The 26,340-nt window shown below is 33.1% G+C and overlaps 4 protein-coding genes across 6 annotated transcripts in view; 1 reads left to right on the plus strand and 3 right to left on the minus strand.

The window, feature by feature from the left end:
* Nucleotides 1-7,978: 7,978 nt before the first annotated feature.
* LOC130821332 (photosystem II core complex proteins psbY, chloroplastic-like) lies at nt 7,979-9,057 on the plus strand. The gene has a single exon (XM_057687038.1). The coding sequence runs from the start codon at nt 8,243-8,245 to the stop codon at nt 8,813-8,815; it is 573 nt and encodes a 190-aa protein (XP_057543021.1). The 5' UTR covers nt 7,979-8,242; the 3' UTR covers nt 8,816-9,057.
* Nucleotides 9,058-9,068: 11 nt separating this feature from the next.
* LOC130821331 (uncharacterized) lies at nt 9,069-18,365 on the minus strand. 3 transcript variants are annotated; one of them, XM_057687037.1, is made up of 13 exons: nt 17,333-18,025; nt 17,102-17,169; nt 15,828-16,223; nt 15,557-15,692; nt 14,810-15,279; nt 12,564-14,222; nt 11,987-12,463; nt 11,468-11,890; nt 10,967-11,383; nt 10,112-10,856; nt 9,990-10,023; nt 9,696-9,824; nt 9,069-9,365 (listed from the first exon to the last, which is right to left on the minus strand). In XM_057687037.1, the coding sequence occupies exons 1-13, from the start codon at nt 17,394-17,396 to the stop codon at nt 9,344-9,346; spliced, it is 5,040 nt and encodes a 1,679-aa protein (XP_057543020.1). In that variant the 5' UTR covers nt 17,397-18,025; the 3' UTR covers nt 9,069-9,343. The 3 variants fall into 3 exon arrangements, with proteins under 3 accessions (XP_057543020.1, XP_057543018.1, XP_057543019.1); XM_057687035.1 differs by lacking the exon at nt 17,333-18,025 and adding an exon at nt 18,051-18,365 and having other exon boundaries at nt 9,070-9,365; XM_057687036.1 differs by lacking the exons at nt 9,069-9,365; nt 17,333-18,025 and adding an exon at nt 18,051-18,354 and having other exon boundaries at nt 9,418-9,824.
* Nucleotides 18,366-20,173: 1,808 nt separating this feature from the next.
* Nucleotides 20,174-24,559, minus strand: LOC130820703 (very-long-chain 3-oxoacyl-CoA reductase 1-like). The gene is made up of 3 exons (XM_057686178.1): nt 23,676-24,559; nt 22,728-22,797; nt 20,174-20,786 (listed from the first exon to the last, which is right to left on the minus strand). The coding sequence occupies exons 1-3, from the start codon at nt 24,311-24,313 to the stop codon at nt 20,532-20,534; spliced, it is 963 nt and encodes a 320-aa protein (XP_057542161.1). The 5' UTR covers nt 24,314-24,559; the 3' UTR covers nt 20,174-20,531.
* A 1,174-nt stretch (nt 24,560-25,733) lies between these two features.
* LOC130820704 (very-long-chain 3-oxoacyl-CoA reductase 1-like) overlaps nt 25,734-26,340 on the minus strand; it is a 3,890-nt gene continuing 3,283 nt past the window's right edge. Inside the window, exon 3 of the mRNA XM_057686179.1 lies at nt 25,734-26,190. Coding sequence (XP_057542162.1) covers nt 25,939-26,190 — 252 coding nt within the window. The 3' untranslated portion in view covers nt 25,734-25,938. The remainder of the gene's footprint in view (nt 26,191-26,340) is intronic.

Genomic DNA, 26,340 nt, shown 5'->3' on the forward strand with positions numbered 1-26,340 from the left:
TCTTTTTGCGATCAATTTTTTGGCTATTGAAAGCCTTGAGTTGGTTGCACTTTCTCATTGATGCTGTCTTTCACATCCTATTTGATGAAATGTATGATGCCATGAAAGGGGGTAGAAAGCTAGATGCACTCATGAGTCTATGCATGCTCAATTTCTGTTATGGTCATCATTACATAGTAGGCTTAGGCATGATTCTCATGGAACTAATACTTGGGTTAGGAGTTTAGGAAGATGGGGAAGAAAGGGCGTGGGAAAGGAGGGAAGGAATATTTTGATGTGAGGAGAAGGCATTGGGGTAGACTTATACGGGCGGGGAAAGGAAAGGTTACAAAGACCTTGTTTTTGGAGGAATTGGTGGAGCCGTGTGTCATATACAAAATCTGAGAAAATATGTCATCAAAATTACACCATGTTAAGGGTGTGAATCCTTTAATGATTGTTGTATTTTGCGGTATTCAATGGACTCAACGTGATTCTTAATGCAATTGGATATGATCAGTAAAACTGATCTTGAATAGGACTCTTTGGCTTCATTCACCACTAAGCCTCTATCCTCTTACCCTCTTATAAGGCTTCACTCACCTTAATCTTAGTGGAATTGGACCGAAGCGATCTTCTTGCTTCACTCACAAGTTGATAACCTAGGTTAGGAAGAACAAACTAAATCCCCCCTTTGAAAGATACACTTTCTAAATTTCCTCTTGGACTTTCTTTTATTGATCAACAACTGTTTAAAAACATGCTAAGGCTGTTTATATAACCTTTACAAACGAGAAATCAGGAGAATCATTTGATTCCCTTTTGATCCTAAGGCTCTAAGCTAGCCAACCTGGCAATGCTAAGCAAACATAAAAAATCCTTCTAACTAACATCGAAACCTTTCTAGTTTGTTACAACTTTCTAACTTCTTAACTAATTAGCTGTGTTACGAGCATCATTAAATAGGATCCTGCCACACGTTATCCCTTGTGTTCTACGTTGTATCCAATGTTGCTTCTGTTCTGTTCATCTCAATGATTCTGCCTTTTGGTTGGCTATGTACTCCTTGCTGACTATGTACCCCTTTTGTGAAGGTGTGTATCCCTTCTTCTGTAAGTGCCCTGCTCTTACGAGTTATTTGAGCTATTGCTTGTGGGTTCGTGTACTTAGGCTTGTCTCTAGTCTGTTTGAGTGTGGCCAGATCTGAGTTGCCTTATCACAAGTGGAGTCAGGAGATGGATCAGTGAGGTCTTCTTCCTTTAGGACTGAGCTGAAGTCTGGGTTACTGCTTGGTTCAGTTGCTGAATCAAAAGCCTTTGGTTCATAGACCCTACCACAGATTTAGTTCTAACAGTGTTTAAGGACGACTTCTATCTAAGCTTTATGCACCTGATTATGGGTACCATGTTAGGATATGCCATTGAAAATATGTTTTAAGTAACAAAATAGATATATGTTTCTCTAATAAAGTAAATAGTTGTCTTTTGGGAAATTTTCTGTGTAGCATGTTATATTTTGACACAAAATCCTGATATCTTAGCCAGGTTGGTCCGTGAGAAAGCTTATGGAACAACAAAAGATCTGATCCTGTACATTGAACACTGCCAATTCCAGGGCTGTAACAATATTTATCCGTGGATGTAGGTTCATTTACTTGTTTCGGGGCACTAGTAAAGTTCATCTCTGATATAAATTTCAGTAAATAGATGCTTTTTATTATTATGACTCGTGAAAATGCGTGTATTTGAAATAAGGTTGGTCTGAGTGTGCTTACTTTGTCACTGGGGTGTGCGATTTTGGTTATTTTTGTTCATTAAAAACCGTTTTCCTTGCACGTGCAGTATGCTATAAAGGCCTTCGCAGAAGCTTTGGATGGTGTTCCCACGGCACGCGCGGAGAACAGTGGTCTTCAGCCAATTGAACACTGTACCATGAAACGTCAGCAAGTTGAGGTAAGTGGGCTTGGTGTTTCTTCATTTTGGCTCGTATTTTTGGCCCTGCTGCACTCGTTCATCATTTTTGTGGGTGGATTCATATTCATTTATATATTTTCTATCCTTCCTGATCTTTATCTTCATGACTGCAGATCAAAACTTCTATTTGAATTTTATGAATCGAGACAAGTGATCGCGAATTCGCGATGCAGTATTGTGTCAAAAGAAATAGTAGATGGTACTCATTTTATCTCTTTGACCTTACACCATATCACATAGAAAATGAGTCATATATTGCGAACTCTTGATAAGAATTTCTTATTGTCCTTTCGTTCTCTATGTATTCTTCATGTGGATTTTCACAATCACAAATTCTTCAATGAGACGGTCTCATAGTGTGATCATCTCTATTGGGCTGACACATATATACTTAGTGTGTTAATGTGATCACTTATTATTTTAAAATGATCAATTGGAGAAATATGCTAATTATATGGGTTCGTCTAATGGTGAGACGGTCTCATACAAGACGAGTCGTTTCCATGCATATCTTGCTATTGATTTTTTAAATTTATGATAATAATTATGTTAGTTGGATTATTCAGCTCTTATATAAAACAACTAGTTTTTTAAGAGTCTGTCTTTTTGAGAGATGTATTTCAAGCCCAATCCATTAAAATTAATGCCTACTTATTGTATTCGTAATGCCTACTTACATTATCCTTAATGCTTATTTTTCGTATCTTTAATTTTTACTTTTAATGTTTAAATATCTACTTACATTATTTTTAATGCATCCTTACAATATTTTACAAAATATATAATGGGCCGGCACAATAAGAGATTGTCTCCTAAAGGGACCGTCTCTTACAAGAATTTGTCTACATAAAAAAGGTCTTATTGTGAGTCAATCTCACCCAAGAATTTGCAAGTAATTAGACGTATATGTAAAGTATTATCTAATAAAATTGAACAAGTATGGGTCGGAGTAAAAACTTAGAAAACGATGAAAAACTAATTTATGATTTTTTACTGCAATAATAGTTTATGTTTTTTTATCCAGTTTTGTTTCGACCATGATAAAAGCAGGTTGAGCTCGCGTTTGCTAATTGCTATAACTCTACGTAAATTTTTATAAGAGATAGTCTTTTTAAAAGACTATTTTTAATTGTGTTGGCCTAAAAAGGAAAATATATAATAAGTTTTTAAATAGACATTAAGAATATTATAAGTAGATATTTAGAATATTGTAAGTACTTGGACATTAAGTATATAGTAAGTAGGCATTAAAGTTATTGTCAGTATAAGTAGGCATTTTAAGTACTTTTTCGGTGAGCATTAAGTATATTGTAAGTAGGCAATAAGGATACAGTAAGTGGACGTTAAAATTTAATGGGATGGGCTTGAGAGACATCTTTTAAATAGACGATTTCTCATGAGACCGAATTATGACTCTTAAAGCGTAGGCTCAAGAAGTTTTTGATTCTAATTTTAAAAATTTTCAATATATGTTCATATTTTAAAATTCTCCAAACAAATTGTCGTACACTTACATTGGTTAATGTATTTATGTAAATGATTATTATATCTATGATCAAAACACATTAAGTTCATTAAATTTCTAAGATATGTAATGTAATAAATTTTATATGGTCATCCTCATCGTATCTAATGTATTTTGCTCGGCGCTTAAAGAAACTGTGCTCAGGCTCTTGGGAGGTTTGAAAGACGTCAACTCATTCTCATAAAGGAAAATGCGGTAAAAAAATCTTTCGGCTCGTAATAGATGCCCGAATAGTGAGATCTCGAGTGTGGTTGGAACCGCAAGCCTGTGCATTCTTGATCATGTCAATAAACAAAGAAATAATAAAGAATTAATCGAAAAACAAACACTAAAGCAAGAGTACTATCATCTCAGAACACTTTTAACATCAGTAATAAATTCTATATATTTCAAGAATATATATTTCAAAAGTAAAAGACTAATAAAATATGTGATGTTGAATTATAAGGCTGGATTTAAATTCTTCAAGCTGGATATGTATTTGTATTTTTTTTGTTGGCATGCTTTTACAAATTCTTATATGAGACGGTCTCACTGTAAGACATGCTTCGTATTTAGGTTAAATAGCCAAATAATAGAAACTTTTAATCTTGGGGCTTTTTATTTTGAGTTCGTCACCATGCGATGGTCTCATACAAGACGAGCTAGCATGCTTTTAATAAAGATATACTAAGATATTAATATTTGCTCTGTAACTTAAAGATATTTATTTTTACTCTTCTCTTACTTTTCAGTCATGTGATTTCATTTAACTTTTGTTTCTGATTTGCCACTTGTGTCAATTTTCTTTTGTCCAAGTAAATAAATAGAGAAAGGAAGGTTTATGTACGATTTTGAATTTGTAAATATGTAATTCATTAAGTAATAGGTTTGTCTAATTTATAATTTACATGCTAGATGATTTAGGGTATAAAGGTATAAAAGTTTTCAGTAACCGATGTATACTAAAGTATAAAAGTTTAAGTATAATTATAAGTTCTGATGGCAAATACTATAAAAATGGTACAGTCAAAAATATGATAAAATAGTAATTTTATAATAAGGACAAAAGATAAAAACTTAGATCCAAAACAAAATAAATAAAATAAATATCAGCTAGTTTTGTATGAGACCGTCTTACCATGAAACATGTCTATATATTAGCTCTTTTTTTAATTGACTACATTAAGACCGTAAGTGATCGTTTTAAGGTTATGAGTAATCACTCTAAAATTATAAAAAATGATTTTCTTAAAATTATAAGTGATAACTTTAACGTTATAAGTGATCACCTTAAGACAGAAAGTGTGTATTGGATCAGCCTAATAAAGATGGTCTCACCGTGAAATCGTTTTATTTAAGAATTAATGAATAAATATAAATAGGAAACGAATAAATTGGGCCGAAATAGAAGCCCAAAAGCTATAGCTGCGGGTTGCGAATCAGCAAGCGGGTCGGGAGACTCCGCTTTCTCATAGGCTTGTTGCATTGCTGATTTGCTTTAGGTTTTAGTTTCCAAATTTGCAGTTATGTTTAGTTATTTCAAAAATCAGTTTGTTTTCAAAAGGTTTAGTTTTTGACCATGAAATTTTTAATTAATTAAATTAAGATTAATAATTTAATTAAACTTAAAACACTAATCTCCCTAAATAAATATGGGAAAATGGCTAATTATGGAATGAATTAATGCTTTTTTGTTTTTAAATGTTTTTCCATCTATTTTTTCGCAGATCCTAATACGAACTTTAAAATAATATAATTTGAATTGTGAGTTTTAAAATATTCTAAATGTTATATTTAGAATGTATAAAACAGGGTGAATAGTAGTTATTTTTATTATTATCCAAGAATCGTTAATCAAGAAAAAATGGAATTTAAAGTTAAAAAAGTTTGTTACCCAAATTTCATTTAAAACAAACAAATATTTGGAAAATGAATATTAATATTCCACATTATACTATTATACATCCTATTAAAAATTATACTACAAAATAAATTATATTTATTCTAGTGTAATTAAAATTACATAATTTAGAAACTTATACTAATTACACTGTGTAATACTTAAGTTTTGATTTTGATTTATGATTATGTAGTTTCAAAAAATATTTAATTATAAAAAAAACCACCAAATTACCATAAATGATTGATAAATTTGTTTTCATGATTGAAGATACACAAAATAACAACTTATTTTACAATTTGAATTTATTTTATTTATATAAATCAAATAATCAACAATTATTGTGTTTGTTTGATATAATTATGAAAATTAAATTAGGTTTACATTTGTCGTAGCGTAGGTTGATTCTTATGAGTGATATTTTGATAAAATTACATAAATTGTGTTAGGTGAATGAGAAATATAATTGAAGTACATCAATTAATTGGATAAATGTATGAATTTTGTAAGCTTATTGTTAATTAAGATGATGTATTGATTGAAGAACCTAAAAAAGAAAATAATTCTGAGACATGAAAATTTAGAAGAAAAAGAAACTCTCCCTGACTGAAAGGGACTTCGCTTGTATGATGCCCGACTTCTTTTATTGCTCTTTGATTTAAGAACTAAGAGGTGTATCCTCCTTAGAAATTCGGTCCATAGAACCAAATTTACTATGAACTTCAACAGCTTTCTGAGGAAATTAAGATCTTAATTTATGAGTCAATTGTGTTAAACTACTTCAAACAAATGGTTGCACATATCTGAGTTCCCAAAATCATTCTTTTTTGAAATCAATTTATTTATTTATTTATTTATTTATTTATGTTGACGATTATTTTATTTTCAATTACATATTCTTAATGTGATGTAATAATAATTTTATAGCTTAAAACAATTACATTTACAATTGTTTTGACTAATAATTTAAGCTATGTAATTGATCATGGGCCTAAACTCATGCCAAGCGTCCTCTCCTCTTCCCTTAAGCGCTTTCTTCTCGCTTCTTTTTAGTTTCTTAAACCTGTTAAAAGTTGAGATAAGACCTACGTTACTCGGATTCTTTATTTTGTATGAACAACAAGTGGTTCTAATTATTTTGTATGAATTCCATTACATAAATGCAGAACAACAAGTTCCAATGGATAACGTATACATTATAGTGATGGATTTTGTTAGAAAAGTTAATATACATTATTTTGTATGAACAGAAATTTGATACGATTTATAATACTACTCAATGAAATGATAACGTTTTTTTAAATGCATCGTTATATTTTTAAATATCTTAGTGGTTCTAATTATTTAATATATTTTTATTTGTTATTAAGGGTTCTATATAAATAAAAATAATTTAAAGACATTAAGAAAGCCAAATATTGTTTTAAAATTAAGTTTGTCCAAAACAAAACTTAGAAACCGAGTCTAATTTTTTTTTTTTTTTTTTCAGATTTAGTGAAAAACCATTCAGAAACAAATGGAAAACTTCAAAAGCAATAGCAGTACTATATTTTATCATTTTATTTTTATGTGAAAGTTAAATTTGATGTATCAGTTACTTTCATATATTTGGTTGGCAAATGGCAATGTTCCTCTCCCTTCTTCCAATGAACTTAGGATTGTTTTTTTCAAATCAACAAGTGATCCAATATTATTAAGGAATAAAAAAAAAATACTATCGTCACACCATTTATCATAATGGGTTTTTTTTTTTAAATAAACGATGATCTAATATTATTAAGGAATAAAATTGTCAAAAACAACGTCAGTAATTCAAAAAGGAAACCGTCACACCATTCATCATAACAATTATCAGAAGAATTATATCTTTAAGACTAAAAATGATTCATAAATTATGAGCTACTTTTTGAATAATTAATTCAAGTTGATTGGAAATTCATTTACCATAATAAGAGTCTAAATAAAACAAATTATTTGCACTTTTTATTTATATAAAGTTACAAATAATACTTGTGACCAATAGAGAATCAGAAATAATTTCTTTGTTATCACTGGCAATAATAATGTTATATGAAATATTTACTATAAGAAATAAGAAATATATTAGAAATTCATTTTCTATTTAAAAAAGAAAGTAAATGATATAGATGAAAAATGTTTTGTCCCCTTACTTGAAAGGATAATAGATAGACGTTCGGCTCGATCTATTTCTTTATCTCTCCATGAATTGTATGTTTGTAACAATAGGGACAGAATTTTCGCAATTCCAACCGACTAGGCGTATTGTGTCGATTCTTTTGAGTAATATATCTGGAAACGCCCCTTGATCCCTTATTAACACTCTTTCGAACACAACCAGTACATTCCAAAATCACTTTTACTCGAACATCTTTACCCTTAGCCATGAACCTCCTTTGTATATTTAATTCAAGCAACTTTTCTATTTTTCTTGAAGAAAGAAAAAGAAAAAAATATCACTGGCAATAATAATGTTGTAACATTGCTTATATCCGACTTCTTAAATTCCACTTGAATAAGAGTCAATATCACGATGAGGATATGATTGTGGTTGTAAATTCAAACATTACTTGACTCATAATATAAGAGGAGAAAAACAACCATGAGTCCTCCATGATATTTAAAAGCAAAGTGATAAGAGAATAGTTGTGAGTTATATACTATGAGGTGTAAAACTCATCCTACACAAACTTATAGATAAGAGAAGAATCTAGAAACTTGAATTCCACTTTCATTCTTCACCTTTACTAACATTACAACTATATTCAATATCCAATATCCCCAAAATTTCCTATACACAAACCATAATCCTTCTATTTTCTCTCATTTCATTTCTCAAAGAAAAAGCTTATACAATCATCAACAATGGCAGCTACAATGGCAGTACTCAATGCAAAATGCTTAAACATAAACACCAACAAAACAAACACTCAATCAGTCAAGCCCACTTCTAAGCCCATCATCTCACTCTTACCAAGCCCAAGCCAAATGATCACAGCCCCAGCCATTGCCGGCGCGGTTTTTGCTACTATGGGCTCAGTAGACCCGGCCTTAGCAGCCCAACAAATAGCTGATATTGCAGCAGATGATAACCGTGGGCTGGCCCTTTTACTGCCCATAATCCCAGCTATTGGGTGGGTGTTGTTTAACATCTTACAACCAGCTTTGAACCAGCTAAACAGAATGAGGGGTGAAAAGGGTTTTATTATTGGGCTTGGGCTTAGTGGGTTTTTTGGGTATGGGATTTTGGGTACAACCCAAGAGGCCCAAGCAGTTACTGAGGAGATTGGTAGGATAGCAGAAAGTAGTGGGGCAGGAACAGGAAGTGATAACAGAGGAACTTTGTTATTGATTGTAGTGTTGCCAGCAATTGGATGGGTGCTTTACAATATCTTACAGCCTGCTTTGAACCAACTTAATAGAATGAGGTCTCAATAGTAAAAAATACTACTAATTAAATTATAGTAGTTTAAATATTAATCATGCAAAGTGTTACATTTGGAAATCAATTCATGTAAACGACAATTAAAACTAATATGTTACCTCATATAGTCGATACTTATCTTTTTGAGATCGTAGGGCAAACATTGCTATTGTTAGAAAGCGTGCTATTAATTAGTACTCCATATTATTATCATAAAGTATTATCATATTGATTTTTGGTAATTGTGCAGGCAAAATTACTTGTCAAGTTGTTATATATTTTGCTTATGTTTCTTCCTCTATTTTGTTCCAATGTTGTTCTTTTTTTTCAAAAACAAAAAAACTAATATGGGAAAGAACGATAAAACATTGGTTTAACTTTGGTCTCAAAATTCTCACTTCCTATTTTATAATTTAATGAAGTATAACACTAGATGTCTAGTCGGGTTATCGGTCAGGTTTCAAATCTCGTGTTTCAGATTGAAGCGTTTTCGTGTCTATTTCATGTCGATTAAGATCATGTTTGAGTTTGTTCAATCACGTTCAATGTTGCCCAGTTGAACACCTACAAACAGTTGAAAAGAAAATTTTCTTCCTTCAATTCACGGTATAACAGATAGGCGGACCAAATATAAAAGTTTTCATTATATAAACACTGCTTTAGAATATAGACAATGGAACTTCTCCGTCTTTCCAGCAATGGAAGTTTTCAAGTTATATACCATCGTCATTACACAGCCCAAATCTCTCCCATGGGTAATACATAAGCCGCAAAACGCATTTATTTACGCAACTAAAACGTCCAGATGACGGCAACAAACTTGGAAGAAGAAACACGCTCCTCGCAGAACAAAATAGCTAGTAAGTCAAAAAGAAGTAAGCTAACGAGGCTTACATGTTTGGTAGACTATCAGGAACAAACTCGATAGGCTGACTATCGTCTTGTGACTGTGAAGCCATCATCTTGGCCTTTTTGAATCTGTTTGAGCCACGAATAATCGATGCCAGATCACGTCCAAATGAACTACACAAAAGCATTTAGTGTCAAATACTGCTAAACATGAATGGGGTTCTACGGAATGAAATGTTTACTCCGATTCATTATTAATGTGCAGCTAATTCTTTTCAACAGCAAGCATGAAAGTTGTAGTGGAAATGGTTAAAAACTCCTTATAATTGTTACACTTACATTGTCTTGCACTTCTGAACGGTTTTAGGAGAATCTAGCAAAAGATCAAAAACAGCAGTTAGGAAGCAAGTTACAAATAGATTACATAATCGACAAATTACCATGTTTTGATTTCATCTTACCTTTAGTTTCTCCATCCGAGTAATCAGACGAAGATGAAGGATCTGGTGCAATTGTGGTGCTGGAACTTGAAGCATCAGTTTCATCTTCCGAACTCGAACTAGTTCCATCCTCAAAAATTGCCCGTCCAGAGGATAGCAACCCTTTCTTCTGTGCAGGAGTGTTCGTAGATTCTTTTGCACCCAGACGGGAAGATCTTCTAAGGCCATAATTATCCTCTTCCAGCTTCTTTGGGGGCTGCTTAGCCTTCTCCTTGTGATGAAACTGCAAGACTTTTCTAACAGAGCTCTTGCTTGATGCGTCAGCAGACTCGCTTCCATCATCCTCACCTTTAAAAGAGACATTAGTTTTTCTCGGAGTTTCGGAGGGGTGAGATAGGGTCTCGGTCGCTTTTTTAGGCGTAGTTGATTTTTTTATGCCACGGGGAGGTACAGATTTATCGTGCTTTTGACCAGCGATTGGTGCTTGAATTTCAGATGTTCTTGCACTTCCTCTACTTTTCCTCGATCCAACCAAGTTTTGTCCAGTAGATGAGGTGTCAATAGATGAAGGTTGATCAAGTTTCTTTGCCTTCTGTTTACCGGCCTCCGGCTTTTCAACCAGCCTGGCTTCATCTGAACCAGCATCAACTTGCGAGTGGACATCCTGATTAAATTCAGCACGATGATGTTCACTCTGTGTCGATTCTTCCAGGTTTTGGAAATCACTAATTTTTGTATCTGTCAAATGATTAGCAGCATTCTCCACCTACACAGACCCACATCAAAAACAAGGAACCATTCAGCCTCCATATGAGCAACTGTTGAACTTATTAATCTATTGACGTAAATAACATTTTGTATCGTTATTCAACTTACAACTTCAGAAGCCTCCACATTCATCGTTAAATTTTCTTCGGAAACCTTACTTCTACAGGAAACACCAGCTTCTTTGCGATTGTCGACAGCATTGGCTAGAGGAACAGTGGTGTTCAAAACAGAAGATCTACTACCATTGTTGTCCAGCTCATTAATTATTGCACTTCCTCCCTTTATCTTTAGTTCAACTAAGTTTCCATCAGATGAAGTATCTACAGACGAAGCTTGATCAAATCTCTTCGCCTTTTTCTTACTCGCTCTTGGCTTTTCCAGATCCCTCAAATCTGCAACATCAGAAGACATTTCTGAAGGAATGGTCCCAATCAATTTACCATCATGTTCGTCACCCAGTATCACTTTTTCCTGGTTTTCACCTTCAACATCACAATTTGTCAAAATATCATCGGCCTGTTCCACCTACCAAAGAAAAAAAACATGTAATGCCATTCGCTTGACCTTAATCTATTCAGATAACAAGCCTCAAAATATAAACTCACATACTCTTTCAGGTGCGTTCATTTTAATTGTCGATCCATCTGAAAGCAAATTCACAGGTAAGCTCCGGAGGTCCGATTCTGAAACATTGTTCTCGTGTCTTAAACTCGACAAGCCCTCATTTTCTGAACCAGAGCCTTTTGCTTTAACGTTTATTCTTCTTTTAGCAGCATTCTCCGACTTTAGAGAAGTAACATCTTCCTCAATTTCTTTTTCGTTTTCTTTTTCTTTTTCTTTTTCAGCTAGGTTAACTGGGTTGTGTTGAGACAGCTGCGATACATTGTTCTCATGCGACATTGAAACCGCTGCAGCAGTTTCTCTACATTTTCCATCATCACCATTTGTCTTCCTTTTTTTAGCAGTATTCTTGGACTTCAATGGATCATCAAGAGTATCACAATCTATCAAAACTTCATCTGCCTGTTCCACCTGCACACACCCAATCAAAAAAAATAAAAGATTTAGTCACCGTGTATTGATATCCAGACCTTAATACTCTATTCAACTATAAATATTTTCACATACACTTTTTGTTGCATCCATTTTCATCATTGTTTCATCAGTATGCTGATTGAAAAGTGAACTGGAACTATCTTTTACAGGAATCTTCTCGGGTAAATCACTCTGAATCACACTTATGGGGAGGTCCTTTTCCCTAGATTCCTGATCTGTATTTAGATCATCACTTTGTCTTAAACTAGACAAGCCCGCTTTTTCTGCATCACGGCCTTTTGCTTTAACGTTTTTTCTTCTTGTAGCAGTGTTCTCCGACTTTAAAGATGTAACATCTTCCTCAATTTCTTTTTCTTTTTCAATTAGGTTATCTGGGTTTTGTTGAGACAGCTCAAAAACATTTTTCTGTTGTGAAATGGATACCGCTGCAACATTGTTTCTACATTTTCCTTCATTGCCATTTGTCTTCCTTTTCTTAGCAGTATTCTTAGACTTCAATGGAGTATCAAGAGTATCACCCTTCGTCAAAATTTCATCTGCTTGTCCCACCTGCAAACACCAAACCAAAAAAATGAAAGATTCAGTCACCATGTATTGACATCCAAAACTTCTTTTTACTCCATTCAACTAGCTAAATAATTTCACATACACTTTTTGTTGCATCCATTTCCATAATTGTTTCATCAGAATGCTGACTGGATAGTAAGCTGGAACTATCTTTTACAGGAGTAAGCTGCTTTTTTTGGCTCCTCTCATTCAGTTTATCACTTTGAATCATTATAATCGCTGCATCCACTTCCTTAATTTCCTCATTTTGTTGCTCTTTCACAGTTGATTCTGGAGGGTCTTTCAGAGGAACAACCTTAATGTTTCGAGAGCTCTTTTTCACTTTTTCACTCATTGAGTCTACACTTTCCTTAGGTCTTCCAATATCATCTTGACAGAAAAGTTCTCTTTGCATATTTATGTCCTTTGCATTTGGATCATCCATTTCCTTATTTTCCTCATTTTGTTGCTCTTTCACAGTTGATTCTGGAGGGTCCTTCACAGGAACAGCTTTTTTGTTTCGAGAGATCTTTTTCACTTTTCGACTCAGTACACTTTCATCATCTGGAACGAAAAATTTCCTAATCCTATTTATGTCCTCTGCCTTTGGATCATCCATTTCCTTATTTTCCTCATTTTGTTGTGCTTTCACAGTTGATTCCGGAAGGTCATTCACAGGAACAGCTTTTTTGTTTCGAGAGCTCTTTTTCACTTTTCTACTCAGTACACTTTCATCATCTGGAACGAAAAATTCTCTTATCATGTCCACTGCATTTGGATCATCCATTGCCTTATTTTCCTCATTTTGTTGTGCTTTCACAGTTGATTCCGGAGGATCCTTCACAGGAACAGCTTTTTTGTTTCGAGAGCTCTTTTTTACTTTTCGACTCATTAAACTTTCATCATCTGGAACGAAAAATTTTCTAATCATATTTATGTCTTCTGCATTTGGATCATCCATTTCCTTATTTTCCTCATTTTGTTGCTCTTTCACAGTTGATTCCAGAGGATCCTTCACAGGAACAACTTTTTTGTTTCGAGAGCTCTTTTTCACTTTTCGACTCATTACACTTTCATCATCTGGAACAAAAAATTCTCTAGTCATATTTATGTCCTTTGCATTTGGATCATCCATTTCCTTATTTTCCTCATTTTGTTGCTCTTTCACAGTTGATTCCGGAGGGTCCTTCACAGGAACAGCTTTTTTTTTTCGAGAGCTCTTTTTCACTTTTCGACTCATTACACTTTCATCATCTGGAACGAAACATTCTCGAATCATATTTATGTCCTCTGCATTTGGATCATCCATTTCCTTATTTTCCTCATTTTGTTGCTCTTTCACAGCTGATTCTGGAGGGTCCTTCACACGAACGCCTTTTTTGTTTCGAGAGCTCTTTTTCACTTTTCCACTCATTGTGTCTACACTTTCATCAGGTCTGCCGATATCATCTTGATTAGAAAGTTCTCCGTGCGTATGCATTATGTCCTGGGTGTCTACACTAAAGCTCTTGGCTTTAGTCCTTTTTTCGGTAGTATTATCTGACTTTAGAGGAGCAACATCTTCCTTTTCTCTATCAGCTAAGTCAAATGACTCATGTTGAGACAACTCTGGAACATTGTTCAGATGTGACGGTGATAAATCAACAGTTTTTCCACATTCTCCATCATTGAGATTTGTTTTCCTTATCTTACTTTTGTTCTTCAACATCAACTTAGTGTCCTTAGCTTTGCGATTTGTTAGAGTATCATCAGCCTGTTCCCCCTGCAAAAAGTGGAAAACACTAAGAGGAGGACCTATTTAATCATCAATAAAAACTTCTAGCAGCTTGACCAAAGATTAGACCTGTTGAGCGCGGAATTAGGTCATTGAAGGTCAGATCATTTTTGGGTCGCTATTTTCAGGTGGGTTCGAGTCAACCCAACATATCATGAGCTTCATTTTTTCTTCATTTCAAAATTTTAAAATAAGGAGTATAAAGTATGTAATTTTATTTTAATACAAAATATTTTCTAGAAATGGACCAATGTAGGGATTTTATAGATACAACAAAGAAATGTTCGACTTAAAATACAAAAAAAAAAATGACTAGAGGTCTCGTGTTCTCAAATAAAAGTGACATTGGAGACTGAAAATTTTCAAAAATTAAGAAAACATGTCAAAACAGTCTGGTTCAGTTACGACCAGGTTTGTCCCGAGCTTTTCTGGTATTTTCGAGTTCGATCATTTTGAGTTACAGGTCAAATATTCCGGGTCAAACCCCCCACTAATTTTGGTTCGGGTCAAATTTTGACAGCTCTACCTAAAATATCGTATCCAGATCATTAACTTCTTTTCTTAGAAAAACTTACTTTTTCATTTGTTTCTGTGGTTCCTTCAATTGAATGATGTTGTACAAGTAGGCTATCAGGCTCCTGTGCAGCAACAGGTTGCCTCTTTTGTTTCATCTTCTTGGATTTGTCACTTTGAATCATAGACCTAGAAGCAGCCCTTTCTCCAATTTGCTCATCAGGTTGCTCTTCCATAGGCGATACCGACGAATCCTTCGTAGGAACAGCTTTCTTATTTTGAGACCTCTTCAGTTTTCGACTTGTAATTTCTACACTTTCTTCAGGTGTGCTTATACCAACAGGTTGTGAAAGTTCTCTGCGAACATCACTTGTGTCATTGGCTTTACGATCATCTACTGACATTTTGCCAGAAAAGTCCTGGTCTCCTGCACTGGAGCTCTTCACTTTATTTTTATTCTTTTTCTTTTTATCATCAACATCATCAGTGTTCCTCTTTCTTTTATTCTTTTTTTTCTTTGATCGGTGCCCAGCTGATAATTCAGAGTTGTTATTTCCATTATTGTTAGCAATGGCAGTGATTATGAATTACTTTCTTAAAGGACAATTACACAATGTGATGCGGATAAAATTTTATTCGATTAATCAAATTTGCTTTAATATCATAAAAAACCAAACAGAAACGATTCTAATACGCGCCTAACAAATCATGACTACGTCTACGAGCAAGCAAGGAGCTATATAATGAGGTAAATGCAGAATGGCTTTAAGCTCTAAATAGCATGCATGTTTACAGGAAGAAAAATTCACCTTCTAGATGATTCCCTGACTCAGTTTCTCCTTCAATATTGTCACCATCTTTTAAAGGCATCGAACATGCTTGCGCCGCAGAAGTATCATGATGACCTTCACATACATCTAGATGCTTAGAGCCACTAACTTCACCCTGACCAAAGAGGTAAATTGAAGATAGAAAAGGAAAACAAATTAATGTGAATAAATTAAAAATAATTTCAGTAGTTTTCAGTTGAAGTATATTACTCCTAAAATATATATCCCCCGCTGAAGGAGCCATACTTACAATTCCTGGAACAGTCCCGTCACATATTTCTTGCTCATCCAACAGGTTAGTTTTTGGTGAATCACTAGTGTTTTGATTACATCTACTGATTTCAATGGATTTTCTATTAGATTTATCATTGTCAACTTCACATTTTCCATCTCCCTGATTGTAACTTTTTTCCATGTTCTTAAAGTTCTTTTCTGAAGGCGCAAGAGGCAGGGAAGGTGATTTCGAGCGCCTTAATTCATAATGAAGAGGGGAAGAAGGCTCTAATTGTTTCAAGAAATTTGGATCCCGCAGCTCAACAGGCGCCCAGATATCAGCAAATAGAAGCCATGAATCTGATACCCCATGAAAAGCAGCTTTAAGAAGCATATTGTCTGGAAGATGATAGTAATTTTGTTGGAGTTTCACCTACATAAAGAACCATGAACACCGAGTCATGAAGCAAAAAATACCACATCAATGTAGAAGTATGCAGGTAAGTCAAAATACACAGATCCGCACACACGCACACATCTCATTAGTCCATAGAATATAGATCATTTGCTATCAAGTCGATAAAATTACATTATTCAAAAAATGTTATCTTATTTCATACATTATAAATTATTTCATCCGTATGCATAAATACAATTCTTCTAGAGAAATCACTTTTTACAAACATGTAAACACCAAGTTCAATAAAAGAATCCAAATGGTAGTTCAATTTATGTGTTAAGATTTATGTTACTTGGACTCGGGTACTGATGTCAGATATTGGTATGAGTCCAAGTGTCGGATACGTCTAAAAATTCAATTTTAAGCCTAAAATGATGTGTTTAAGTGTCATACTAATGTCCGAGCATCAAGGATCAGATATAGGTACGTGAATCAAAATAAAGAATCTGAGTAACATAAATTAAGATACATAAACTTTTGGAAAGTAGAAAACTGAAAAGGAAAACCCCAACTCCTTACGAAACAGCTCGAAGGAGCTTAGCTAGCCCGAGTAAAACTTTAAGAATGGACTTTGACATTGTTCTAAGCAATATTCAGAAAAAAAGCTACTAGAATGTGTAACTTCCTACACTTCCTATCAAAAATCAAACAACAACGATCTATAAATGGACTAGAGTATATGTATTCATAACAAATATGTCTCCATACTTAGATGCCCTTTTGGCCTTTTCAAATTTTTTCATTGATTATATGCTAAATTAAGGTGGCAAGATACAAGATCCATAAAGGTTTACACATAAAGGTGTTAATACAATTCTATGAAACCACATGAGGAGAAGAAAGTGAAATACCAAAAGTGATTTTATTGTGACAGTCCCACAATCTGGAAAGTATTTGAAATGCACAGTAGCAATTTGTTCTGCAAACAGAATTTTAGAAAAATCATGTTAGCAAATTAGTTCAAAAATCTGAATTTGCAGAGGCAGATATAATTTTTTTTAGGTATGGTAACAATATTTTAAATGAAAATAATATTCAAGTTTTAACAAGAATAAAATAATATGAAATTCTTCCAAATGAACCTAACATCCAAAACGTTGGAGGCAGTGGTAACAATGCTAATTCTTCCTCCCAAAAGCTCGTCATGAACCAATTAATCAGTCCCAATGGTCATCCAAATGTATTCTCTTTCTTCATTCATTTCAATTATCTAACAACTCGATTCGTAGGTCTAATTTCTTCTATTCTTTTCTGCTCATGCCTTTGAAGTCATCTTTGATCTTTCTCGTCGCCTTCGTAAAACTACATGTTCCAACTATCTATCTTCTTTACTAGTTCGTCAATCACCAATACTATGTGTTCCATAAGTCCAAACCGTATAAAAAATCTCTTTCATCTTATATCCAGTGTGTAATTTCACTACTTCCATCTCCATACAATTACTTTATTTTTTTCTGAAAATACAACATTCTAGTCGATACAATTACATTGGTCTAATAGCAGTCCAATAAAATTTTCTTTCGCAATCACATAATATCCATTAACACGCTAACAGCTCTCCATTTGAGCACCACATTTAACGAAACAAACAATAAATGAAACACATTTACAATTCAAAAAAGCCCTAAAAGAGCTAATTACCTGAAACCGTAATAGGGGTTTGCAAATCCCAGAAACGAAGAAACACCCAATTAGTAAAAAGGAATAATAAGCAATTTGAGCAGGAAAATGCGTAATTAATAATTAAAAAGACACAGAGAACAACGAAAAGAAAGCTTAACAAGGAGGATATAAGCTTACGTTTAAGAGAATAGATAGAAGAAGATGGAGACACAACGACGGCGAAATGAGTATCAAGATCAGTGTCGATGAAAACTGCCCTTGAATCATCGACTGGCATTACTGCGTGTTGTTGTTCTTCATCCACTGCCATTGCAGCGTATTGTTCTTCTTCGTGACACTTACAAATTCTCTCTAATTTGGGTAAAATACACTCACCCTTCTGAGAGAACAAGCAAGCTTTTTAATGGCGGCAGCGAGGAATTTGGGTAAAATATTGCTCAAAACATATAATGAGCAAAACATAGGGCAGCGTCGTATAGTCGAGTAAGACGGGTTCGAAACAGACCTTATAATTCCATATTTATAAATCATCGACACCGAGTGTTTTGTAAAAACGGTTCTCAAAAGCCCAAATCAAATCTAATTTATGTTAATTAAAAAGAAAAGCACTAATGTTAAGTGCAATGTGAAAAATCACATAATATATCTGGTGTTATAATATTTATTTGGTTTATAACATAATATATTTGGTGTTATACCAGCATATATTTGGGATTATAACATAATATATTTGATGTTATAAAAATATATATATTTGAGCTTATAACATAAAATATATATATATATATATATATATATATATATATATATATATATATATATATATATATATATATATATATATTGATATTGATATATAATAGTCTGTGTTTGGGTTATAGTATTATGTATTTGGGAGTTTGATAATTATGTAGTTGGGTATATAATAGTCTGTGTTTAAAGGTATAGTATTTTTATAACAACAAATATGTTATGTTATAACTCCAAATATATGATGTTATAACCCCCATATATATTATATTATAACCTCAAATATATATTGTTATAGCTCTAAATATATTATGTTATAGCTCTAAATATCTTATGTTATAACAACAAATATATGTTATTATAACCCCATATATATTATGTCATAACCTCAAAACATATATATTGTTATAACTTCACTTTTATTATATTATGACCCAAAATAAATTATGTTATAACCACAAAATCTATGCTGGTATAACACCAAATATATTATGTCAACCCCAAATAAATGTTGTTATAACCTCAAATATATTATGCGACTTTACACATTTCACCTCATATGTGCACGTAAGTTTTTTTTTTAATTTGAGAGTTGTCTTTACAAAGGATGGCCTCTCAAGAAAGCGCCTCTTCGATACTTATTTGACTTTATAACCGAATTCGATATGACCTGACATTAAAAATGAATTATAAATGCGTAAAAATCAACATGTACACAAGATTCGATTTTAAACCGACCGAAAATATCTGATCCAAAATCCACCCAATGGCTCAAACGATCATTTGTACTCAGTATTATGTTATGTACGGTTCTAAACAATAAGTTTTTCCGCTCATAGGTACTCATTAGACTTATTGGTACTATTATATTTATCTTTTGAACTTAATTTACATATTGCAGGTAATGTGTATAAACAAATATAGTTAAGTTAGAACTTGTTTGAATCGTTTAATCGCATATTTGCATAATATTAACACTTTTATAATTTTTAGGTATGCATGGTTTATAACAAAAATGATCAAAATTACACATTAAATTAAATAAAAATTGTAATATAACAAGTATAATGGAGTGAAGGAAGTATGTTATTCTTCTTATAATTTCTAGCAATTGAGATAAAAAATCAACTCATACAACAATTTGTATTTTATGATATTGGGCCCTCAGAGGCTTTATTAGGGATGCTCGTGCAAGTAAAATTATATGGGTTTTGCATTGGGGCAAACAGGGGTATGAATATAAAAAATCTTATTTGCCATGATATTCGGTGTCTCATATCCACCCGCCCCGCCCTATATCGTTTTGCATTATATCTACAATGTACTACTTTACATCAATTTTTTATATTATTGTCAATAACTAATAAACAATTGAAAATCAAAGATATTAATTTTATCCTATAACATTACAAGGTTAAAAAAAATTCAATAAATAATTAAGTATGTAAGAAATTACAATTATATGAAACGCATACAACGCAGATATGAATATGAGCGGATTTAAGGTGGATATTTCCATTATGCTGATAGGTAAACTTAGTTGGCCAGATTAGATGCATTTGAATGCTTATTCCGTAATCAAAAGAAGATTGATGAGCAATGGGAGAATGATACTTAAATTTGTAAACTATGATAAATACTAATGATGCAACCTCAATTACTAATCAAGATCCCATCAGTGTTCATAAACAATAATTAACACAAAGTAAAAACATTAAAAAAAAAAAAAAGTTATCCCATTACAAAGACAATAGTTCAGTGCAGAAGTGCAAAACCACCCTAATGGTTCAAAAGAACTATGATCAATTCTCTTGGGCATAAATTTAAGTAAGCACAACATTTGCATTTGATACACATCTTAGGACCAAAACAGCCCGATCTTTCCTTTAAAAAAACACGTTTTCGTGATTACTCCCTCTTTCTGGAGTCCTTGAGTTGGCCTTTCTTTCGGATTTTTAGACAGAAACCTAGACGCCAGTAATCAACAAAGCTCTCGGGCACACACGACAAAATGCCCCAGATTAAGGAGTGCGGCCAGTAAGGAGTGCAACGAGGCTCGTAGCCTACGTGGCGAATACCGGCCTTAGCATAGCCGTCGGTCGATGGGACAAAGAAGGAAGATCTCTTGATTGAGGCCATCTTGGTTGCTACATAGAGTGGAACCTGCATCCAACGGGCGATAAAAATGTCATGAGAACTTCATTGATGTATAATGAAGACTTGTTTAGGCAAAGGGCACACTCGAAAAATGAAATATTGTGGATTGCACAAGGGCTTAGTAAGTAAAAGCTTCCATGCGGGCCTAAAATTAATCCGGCAAAATGCTATTATCTACCAATTATCTTAAACAATATACTGAAAATCTCATTTAAAAGAAAGCAATGTCCCAAGTAGTTCAAGATAACAAATGTTCCCTACAGGCTGATCATCTATGTCAGCCTGAGTGTCAAATTGCCTCACGAATCGTGAACTGAAATAAGCGAATTATGGTCGGTTTTAGGCTGGTTTTGAACCATTTTGAGTGAATTGCGAATGCAAAAGGCGAATAACTAGCCAATTATGTTTAACTGGTCAGCCTGTGGGGATGTACTCACTCTCCAAGTTGAATAGCCAGAGCATCCGATACGAAATGACACTATTGACACTCCAAAATAATCACAGTTTCCGAATGTGTTAATGCGTACTGGATCCTCCAGTCTCTATTCAAGTCCAACAGGACACATACGAGCCTGAGTCATATGAAACAATATACTCTTAACCCAAAAAAATAAAAAGCCTGTGCAGGCTAGGAAGCCAGGAACAGGTGAGGCAGTAATCTACCCATTCGTGCCAAAAGGTAAGCCAAATAGAAAAAGACAGGTTAAACTCGCAAAAAAAAAAAAGAAAGAAAATGAGGAAAATTAAAATTTTCTGAAGGTTGCACTAATTAGACAAGAAAGAAGCAAGACATCTGAACTGTTTTCCACGATATGTGGAGAGGTGAGGTAGCAGCACAAGTTACTGTATCACACGTATTACTTGTTCAACTTCAACAAATTTAAATGAACAAAGGTTTTGGTTGGAAAAATCATGCATTATCTGATGTATTTTTGATTGAATATCTAAGTCGCTAACTTTTTTTCAGCAATACTCTATGTCCCATACTTCCATCGAGAATGTTACATATCTCCTAGAAAGCTTTCACATGGAAAACATAGATGTTGAAAACTCAATAAGACGAAGAGTGTAGTTAGCAATGAGTATAAAACAGAAAAGACAAATTCTCACTCTATTAGACTGGTCCAATATACATTTACAGTCTCAAAGTGATTACTTAAAAGCCTTACGGCTCCTTTGGTTAGTGGTACTAAATGGTGGCAATGGGAATGATTTATAGTGTAAAATTTCATCAAAAGTTCCATGTTATTTCCATGGTAAAGAAACTTTGATCATAAAAAAAGTTTTTTTGTGTACAAATTTCCATTACTACTTAATACCACCTCTCCCAATGATAATACATTGGAATAAAATTTATGAAGAAAATGAGGTAATTTAAATTGGACAAGCATGACCATCAAGTAGCAAAAGATTTTTCAATCAAAATTACAATAGTTTTCATTACCATTACCACTGTTTAATACCACCTACCAAACGGGTCTTTAAAGTAATCACTTACAATCGTAAAATGACCAATTATAACCTTAAAGTAGAGTCTTAAAATGAACATAAAATACTAGTAAACATCATGTTTTGTATTGTCCATGTCCATCACAACGTGCAGTCCTCTATGACTTAAAAAATAACACCAAAAGATCTAACAAACATTCAAAAAAAGCCCTAGTGAGATGTTTCTAATGATTAGTATAAGTAAGGCACCAAACTCATGTTTACTACCATAAGTTAATGACAAATCAAAGGAAGCACTAATCTCATGTTGATGTTTTCATAATGTCAAAAGGAATATAACATACATAGTTATATTAAAGGTTGACTTCCTAGAATGAATTAACTCAAAACATAGAATGCAAAAAACCTCCATTCCATACACCAAAACTGCCAAAAGAAAAAAAAAAAAAAAGTCATCAAAATCATAAGAATAGATATTCAATAAAGAAATAGTAGTACCTGGCACTGAACATCAATTCCCATGTTCTTGTATTCCACATATAGGCACCTTGAGAACTGATCAATATATCTGATACAACAAGATGCATTTCATCGATAAGATTCAAACTTTCAACACCGAATCAAATCAAACCAATTAAAAAACAGGTAATTTTATCAAGATTTAAGCACAATATCCCAAAAGATTTATACTTTAACATGCAAATCAAACACTTTTTTTAGCCGTTTGACCAAAAGAAGCTTAAAAGTTAACCAAAAAAGCATCAGGAAAAAAGCAATTTACCGAACACAAGCTTATAAAAATTCAAGCATAATTCACCCAAAAGATTTATACTTTCACTATCAAATCAATTATACCAATCAAAAACAAGGTAAACTCTATGAAAATTAAGAATACAACATTTCATTACCCGAATGCCATCAATGGAAAAAATTCACAAATCCATCCTTATATGAGACAGTCTCACCAGACATGCCTCATACTCATACTTAAAGGTTAAACAACACAATAATAGAACTTTTTAACTCATGGGTTTCTTGTTTTGAGGTCCTCTCACCCTCACAAGGTCTCAAAAAATTAAGCATAATGCACCCCAAAAGATTTAGTATACTTTCAATATCAAATAAACTCTACCAACTATAAAAACGGATAATGCACCAAAAGATTTATACTTACAATAACAAATCAATTCTACCAACTAGAAAGAGGGTAAATTCTATAAGGAATGAAGCACAAAGCCTCAAAAGACTTATACTTTCTAGTTTCTACATCAAATCTAAAAAAGTACTCCATATTTTATGAGATTTAAGCACAATGTCCCAAAGATTTCTATTTCCAATATCAAATCAATTGTACCAACTAGTAAGAAATTGAAAATTTTCTAAAAATTTAATCATAATGCACCCAAAAAATCTACCAACTTAAAAATGAAAGTTTTATAAACTTACGCTTTAGTGGCAGCATAAACAGAATAAAGAGGATCAGAAGGAATGACAATGGCAGCACCAGAACCAATATTAACAATAGCACCTTTCTTTTTCTTAATCATGGCAGGTAAAACAGCATGAGTAACTTTAGTAGTCCCTTCAACATTAACCTTAATCAAATTCTTCAATAATTGTTCATCAACTTCATGGAAAAATCTAGCATAAGGGTATGAAACACCAACATTATTGATCAAAATTCCAATATCTAAACCCTCAATTGTTTCTTGAATCCTCTTAACACCTTCATCTAAATCCCCAGAAAAATCAACCACAACATTTTTAATCTGAATATTCCCATTTTTACTCTTGATTGAATCGGAAACATCTTTAAGTTTATCAGGATTTCTACCCACTAAGATTAGATTAAGCCCTTTTTTAGCTAATTGAAAAGCAAAGCCTTTACCAATACCATCTGTGGGACCAGTAATAACAGCCCAAGAACCATATTTCTTCAAATTTTTTGGGGGTCTAAGAAAACTGACGTAAACCCATTTCAGGATTCCCAAAAGGGTTTTTAGAATAGTGAAAGAACCAATGGTAAAAAGAAGGATGACCCATGTGGGTTGGATTTTAAGATGGTTTAATAAAGAAAACCCCATTGTTGGAGCTCTAAACAAATAAATGGATCTAAGTGGAAGAAGATGAAGATCTGAAATAAGGATTGATTGGGAGATTTAAATAAGGGAAGAAGAGAGTTAGTGGGTGAAGTTTGTTAAGTGGACAGGCAAGGGGATGCCACATTCAAGGAAGAATATGGGGGGACGGATGAACAATTAATGGGTTTGTTTCGTTTACTTCTTTCTTTTCAATACGGTTGTTGAAGGTTGATGAGCTAAATTGGTGTCATACATCTACGAGTAATAAGATAGTCATAAGTAAACATCAATGAATAATTACTCATAACTTATTTATTATTCTTGTAAGAAAAAAATTATGATGATTTTTTTGGTAATTAAATTTGATAAGTGATGAAAGATGTTTTTTTTTTGTTCATAGATGTCCCATTATTTGTCGTTAATTGTTAATTGTTAATTGTTAGTCAGTCAACTCATGTTAAATTGCACTATTTTATTTCAGGATGAAAATAGAAAATGTATATATTTTCGTAGGAATATAACCACAAAAGGAGAAAATCAAAAAAATAATAACAAAGGTGAGCAAGAGTGTGGGGTGGGGAGGTTCTTGCAAAGCTAATGACCAAGTGACATTTTGTCAAATCTGCTAAATTTTAAAACGGGTTGGACAAGTTGACGAATGAGATAGATAGATTTTGACTTTTAAGTTCGTTTTTAGTTACTTAAGATTTCTTTTTTTTTTTTTTTGATTTGTGTTTTTGAGTTGTTTTTGTGATTGAGACTAACAAAAAGAGTGTAGGTCTATATTTGTAAAAAAGAAGATATAACAAAATTACTTAACAATATATAACAAACAACGAAAAATTATCGAAAATAATCCAACTTTTCATTCATTTTATGAATAACCTCATCTATTGAAAATTTTCTAATAATCAATTGGTTGCTCCCAACATAACCGATGTGGAAGGGATGGGTGGGACTGTGGTGGTTTAGAGCTGAAACTGTGGTGGTTTATTAATATTCTGAAGATATGATTATCCACAATAAATAAATGAAAAATTAGATATTTTCAACAATTTTTTCAATAATCAATATAGTAAACTGAGTGAGACAAACAAGTAACTATAACCAGAAGCATAGTAAATTTATGGACCAAAAAAATGCACACACCTCACATTTAAAACATTTGTAAGTTGTGAACTGACCATATAATTCATTAAACCCAAGTTCCCCCCGCCCCACAGGTCACAATGGTCCTAATATCAGTTCTAAATTAAAGTCTAGTTACATTTGATCCATCCAATTATTTGATATAGTTCTGGATGTTCTTGCAATCGTTATAACATGACGATTACTAAAACCGACCACAATTAGTTTTTTTATTCCCACTCTATGAGGAAATTAACATATCATACGACACAACTTGCAACAACTCTTAACGTCATAAGCAAAAGCACGTCCCCCTTAAATACTTAGGAGAATTTGTAGCAAATTCATCAAAACGGACAGTAATGCTTATGCTCAAATATATTGCATAGTTACTAACCGAAGATAAATAAGCTAATACATGCTCTTATATGTACTGCAAACTGCACTACGAAGTACATCTTACGTAAACCCTATCGCAAAGATTACTAAGAGCATGAAAACTAGGCTAAGTTGTTCTCTTTTCGAAGAACTTTTTTACGCACGCTAATAAAGTATCGAAGAAGCATCCGATTCACTAAGGAATCGGGTATCATATTCATAATACACCATTCCAGAGCATGAGTCCAGTACGGAACACAGATGGTGTCGTAAACAATCCATTTTATACTCGCTTTGCTGAACTGCTCTGGTGAAGGAATAAAGAAGGATGCCTTTTTAATGGATGCCATTTTTGTAGCTACCAACATTGGTACCTGAAAAGAAACCCCAACAATACCATTTTTGCCTTGTTATAAGATCAATTAAGAGCATATTTATATGTAACTGTTAGAGTATATAACAGATCTTGAAGCATCAACCATTTGCTTAAGGTTTTGGTTGAATTGATTCCTTAACATGGTATT

This window comes from Amaranthus tricolor, chromosome 8, assembly GCF_026212465.1.
Source record: "Amaranthus tricolor cultivar Red isolate AtriRed21 chromosome 8, ASM2621246v1, whole genome shotgun sequence".
Classification (NCBI taxonomy): Eukaryota; Viridiplantae; Streptophyta; class Magnoliopsida; order Caryophyllales; family Amaranthaceae; genus Amaranthus; species Amaranthus tricolor.